Source organism: Fopius arisanus, unplaced genomic scaffold, assembly GCF_000806365.1.
Source record: "Fopius arisanus strain USDA-PBARC FA_bdor unplaced genomic scaffold, ASM80636v1 scaffold00211, whole genome shotgun sequence".
Taxonomy (NCBI): Eukaryota; Metazoa; Arthropoda; class Insecta; order Hymenoptera; family Braconidae; genus Fopius; species Fopius arisanus.
Window position 1 is genome coordinate 50038 of NW_011887950.1, and position 5580 is coordinate 55617.

The window sequence follows — 5580 nt, forward strand, 5'->3', positions numbered from 1 at the left end:
GGAAAAAAATCAGACAGAAAATCTGCAATGGATGAGCCAAACGGATGCTGCCATGGACAAACTTAGTCCACCATTTGCACCTACAGATCCTGAGATAACTACACCAGGCCAGGAGAATGAGTCCCGAGAGGAACACATCGGGTATACAGAATTCAACATCGCGTTGAAATCCAGAAAAACGAAAAGCTCACCGGGAGTTGATGGTATAGACTATGTCATACTGAAAAAAATACCAATCAAGTACCAATTAATTCTCCTGGATCTATATAACGAAATGTTCAGCTTAGGGGCATATCCAAAAGCATGGAATAATCAATTCGTACTGTTCATACCCAAGGAAAACGGAAAAGGAGTCAGACCTATCACCCTGTCCTCATGCATATGCAAACTATTCGAGACAATAACCAAGAACAGACTTGACTGGTGGGTCGAACAGCAGAATCACTTGGGCAATACACAGACTGCATTCCGCAAAGGATCGTCATGTATGAACAACCTGGCAAACCTGTCACTCTCAGTGTCCCAGGCTCTGTCAACTCAGAAACACACAATTGCGGTGTTCCTAGATGTCCAAGGGGCATTTGATAATGTGAACTCTGACATTCTCATTGAGAAAATGGCCGCAATAAACTGTCCCTATAGCATACTGAAATTCATTCGATTTTTAACATACGAAAGAAAAGTCATCACTTCGACCTCTGGAGAAATACGGCACATACACAAAGGGGTTCCCCAGGGGAGAGTGCTCAGCCCGCTTCTATACTCAATATACGTCTCCAAGATCACCGAGAGGGTCCCAGCAGGAGTTAAAATATCGCAGTTTGCGGATGATACGGCGGTCTACTTTAGCAGTAAGAATCTTGAGGAATGCAGAGCAGAGACTCAAGCCGCCATACAGGCCATACAACAGAACTTACTACAACTGGGACTAGAGCTAGCTCCGCAAAAGACGCACATGCTGCATTTCAACACCCACAAAATGAAACCTGGCCAAACACAGATCTACATCAATGACCATAGAATTCTCTCCACCGCATCATGTCGATTCCTCGGAATTACCATCGACTATAAAATGACATTTACCCCACAAATAGAGAAGGTAGAAAAGAAAACACACCAAGCACTGAACATTATCAAATTTCTGAGGGGAACGTGGTGGGGCTCTGATCCTGCTACCTTGCTGATTTTGTACAAAAACTATGTACGGTCATGTCTAGACTATGGATTGGGTATTTACTATCCCACCTGTCAACATCAAGCACACAGATTAGAAAAGATTCAGTACCAGGCCATAAGAGCAATAATGGGCTATAGGAGGAGCACTCCCACCAATATATTACTAGGGGAAAGTAAACTAACAACAGTAAAAGAACGAGCAAAATACCTCATAAAAAACTTTCTAATCAAGGTGATGAGTAACAAAGGTCTCCAAATATGTAGCTCAATTGAAGATCACACAACAGCAAGAATCAGCATTAAAAAAAGACAAAATCGACTCCTACTAACATCCATCAAGGAGATCGAACCGATGATGGATCAGCTACAGAGAGAAGAGCGAATCAGTCTCTACTCACATCACTTACAAGACCTGATGACAGAGATACCAATTGACACCGAAACAGGCAGGGAAATAAAAGCTACGAGCATAACTGAGAAATGGGATGAAAGTTGGAAAAACATTCACAACAGTGCCTACTGTATCTTCACGGATGGGAGGAAGGTGGAAGGAGGAAAGTCTACGGGGTACGCCTGTGTCTGCCCACAATTGAACATAAGGCTGTCCAAAAGTATAAATAACAGGGCGTCAGTGTACACAGCAGAGTGCATGGCCATCAACGAAGCAATGAACATTGCTATCCAGCATCAAGAAAAAAAAATTCATATATTCTCGGATTGTCTCAGTGCACTGCAAGCGCTGGAACAGGTAAACCTAAACATGAGGACCAACGAGTACATTCACGAAATCCGAAAGAAATATAAAGAATTCCACCTAAATGCAGAATCGGATCATTCGCTAAAATTGCACTGGATACCATCTCATGTTGGGATCGCTGGGAATGAAGAAGCTGACAAACTGGCAAAGGAAGCTACAGGCAGTTCAGAACCGGACATAATCAGAGTGCCATACACGGACTTTGGAGAAACGTTCAAAAAAGAAGCCTACGAAGCCACAGTGGAAATCATCGAGACGGCAGGAAAAGACAAGGGCAAGGGGTATTTTGCAAATTTCTATAAGAGAAACAAGAAACCCTGGTTCTCAAAACTCCGCAAACTCAAACGAGAGCAAATTGTTTGGATCAACAGAGCCAGGGCAAATCATGTAAATACAGCCAGTTCACTTCACCGCATCCACATAGCCGATTCTGAGAAATGCTCCTGCGGGCACCCTACTGAAGATCTAAATCACATCTTCTTTGAATGCAGTAAATTCGATTCACAAAGGAAAAATCTAATGGAAAATCTGAAGAAATGGGTCCAATTCCCGATACATATCAACTCCATCCTCATCAGCCTGGACCCGAGAGTTTTGACAGCAATGGGAGGATACTTGAAACAATGTGAATTAAAGATATAACAATTGATATCTATTGACTAATCAGTATATGTAGATATGTAGATTCGCTAATAAACCCAAATGGGGTTTCTAAAGCATTAAATAAAAAAAAAAAAAAAAAAAACCTAGGGATTTTTGGAATCACCCGTGAGGCCGTAACTTCTACGACTAGGTAATTAAAAGCCACGTGGATTTTCCAGGCGTCAGCCGTTGCCGGAGAAAAATGACCGTCGCTGTAATTACAATGACGGGTTGAAACCCGTGGGCCCGTGGCTCGTGCATGTAGCCACACCGAATGATAAAAGTAAGATTTCAACCGAGCAAGAGTGTATAGTTTGTAATTATTGTCTAGATCAGGCATGGGCAATCTCCAGGTAGCTCGGAGCAGAGCCATAAACTCGAAGTAGAAATCCAATAAAGTTTACAACCATTTCAATAATAAGGGTCTTAGTACTAGCATAGTGGGGGCAGTAGTGGGGGCTTCACAGGTACTAAGGTGGGGAGTATCCCATGAAGCATCTGGCAGGAATTTATCCTTCGGAAGGGAAAAACTCGTCGCGCATTTGATTATTTTTTAATGCACACATGAAAAAAAATTGAAATTTTTCTCATCGACTTATTTCTCTGCTTTTCCTTCACTTGAGTCTCATTTCTCCTCTTTTCCTTTTCTTAAGCGTCACCCCCACTTCGGTTGATCTCAGCGGAGGAGAAGGGCCTTTACGACCTGGGTCATAAAGGCCCATCACCCGATACAATGGGATTTCGTCTACCCTTTGTTACGCACTAATAGAGGTCAGGAGCACGACTTGCTCTCAGAGCAGAGTTTGCCCAGCCCTGGTCTAGATACGATTCCCATTGATGGTTTAACTTCAAGTATTGATGCTAAAAACTTTTCAAAAATTGTATCTGCGGAGAGTGTAAACGGTGAATGGAATTTGGACAAATTGATGAAAATATCGCCAGAAAATAAAAAAAATGTACAATAGTATAGGTGTCAGGATTGCAGATGTAATAATATACAGCCACTTAATGATAATATTAAGTATGAACAGATTAGACAGTTATTATGCTATGCCTGTCAATCAATTTTCAATGATAATTTGACTCTGCACCAACTACCTTTTTACATGGTAAAATGTGTTGGTACAAAATGACAGCACGAGGATATTGCTGCCGAAATTCGAGAATTTTTGTTGTAAGTTAAGCCTGCTAATGAAAATAAATCTTTTATCGTTGTATAATTTGTAATGTAATTTCTATACGAGATATCCTCTTGGCATCAGCATCAGATCCCTCGCTCTTCTGCTTCCTGAGAACGCCACCGCCACATTTACCATCAGTTTTATCCCCAAATTTTTCACCTCTGCTCGTCCTTGGTGAACGTTCCTTGGCGCTCCTGCTCCTCTGGCTGACCCTCACTCGCTTGAACTTCCTCAACTCTCCACGTCTCCTTCTCCACCTCCAGGGGCTGACTATTTTTATTCTTCACAAAAGTCGAGAAATTCCTGCCCAATCCATCCTCAAATCGCATCTTTAGGTTTATCTCAGCACCAGACTCATGAGAAACTAAACTAATCGTCTCATAATCCAGAAGTGATTCATCTGTTTTAGTTTCACTGAGGGTATGAAGAACGAAATTAGCATTTTTCTCAAGCATCGTCTGCATTTTCTCTGATGTTCCCTCCTGGGACTCTTCAGTATTACTCTGACTCTGGGTCTGTCCAAGTGCTCGTCTAGCCATTATTCCAACAGGCAATGATTTTTTTCTACCACCTCGAGTCTTGAAAAGAGCTGATGGAAGAGATGTTGATGTTGTGTGATCTCGAATAACTGGATTATCCAGAATTTCAGGACCTGCGTAGCTGTTGGTCAGTGATATCAAGCTGTTCATGGTTGATGGTGGTTTTATAGAATCGAGATCGTGATTCGTTAGACTCATTACTCTCAACACAGTATTGACAGCTTCAGCGAGTCTGAATGCCTCTTGCTCGTTTATTTTTGATGTTGTCATGCTGCTGTGATCGTTATAGGAGATTTTTGATGTCTGCGTGTCCTCAGTATAACTCTTGAAGGAAGCAACTAGAGGAACACTCATGCTGATTGTTAGAAATGAGTTGTCGTTTGGGGAGTCTTCATTCCAGGTGTCACTCTGGATGCTCTGCTTCATCGCTGATAATTCACCTTCTCTCATAGCTTCAGTCTGCTGAACGAGAGTCGCTGTCAGACGATCTAACGAAGCAATCATAGCATCTGGATCTCGCTGACGTCGATATTCGTCCTCGTGGACGTCTTCCAGTGGAATATCTGAAGAAATCTTCTTGGTTTTTGATACTGCTGATCCATCAGTCTGAGCTGTATCTCCATTCTCAGAGGGATCCGATGGCTCGCTCAATCCAATCGTCTCTACATTCCCAGAGCTCGATTTTATGCAGAACTCCAGCAGCACTTGCTCTGATCTCTCCACAGAGTCGTAAGAGTCAATGCTCACAGGACCAATAGCATCTGGATTCTCTGATTTAATTTCCCAAGCACTTTCGTGGCTCTCAGCTATCACAGTCCCTTCGTTTTGAGGATTTTTCTCATCTTCAAACGTAATCCTCGACTATTCCAGGTTGTCGACCTCAGACAATACGTTATTGTGAACTTGATGTAAGACAGTACTCGTTTGATATCTGACTAAATTAGTCTCCCTGGATTTATCGAGACTGTCCCTTCTGAATGATTGTCTGTGACGATTATTCTGCATTCCAACGTGAATGCATGCAGCCAGCAAGTCCTCAGACTCAAAACTCAGAGTCAGACTCAGAGTCCTTACAGACTCAAGTTTGTCAGCGAGGATGAGGCTCAGGATTTTATACTACACGTGCGTGAAATCCGCCCGGTTTCAGTTGAGTATCGACGCATAGAAAGTGGCGGGTTTCACACTGTAGTGCAATATCATCGATTCCACATATCAATTGCGCATCGACTCATGAGATTTCCCAGTCTTTTGTTGTTATCGTCGTTATCTCTAATATCCTGACGTA

The 5580-nt window shown here is 42.5% G+C and overlaps 1 protein-coding gene across 1 annotated transcript in view; it reads left to right on the plus strand.

Annotated features, from left to right (window-relative positions):
• LOC105272590 (uncharacterized) overlaps positions 1–2562 on the plus strand; it is a 4361-nt gene extending 1799 nt beyond the window's left edge. The window contains exons 2-3 of the mRNA XM_011314782.1: positions 14–2320; positions 2443–2562. Of these exons, the coding sequence (XP_011313084.1) occupies positions 14–2320; positions 2443–2562 (2427 nt within the window). The remainder of the gene's footprint in view (positions 1–13; positions 2321–2442) is intronic.
• The last annotated feature ends 3018 nt before the right edge of the window (positions 2563–5580 follow it).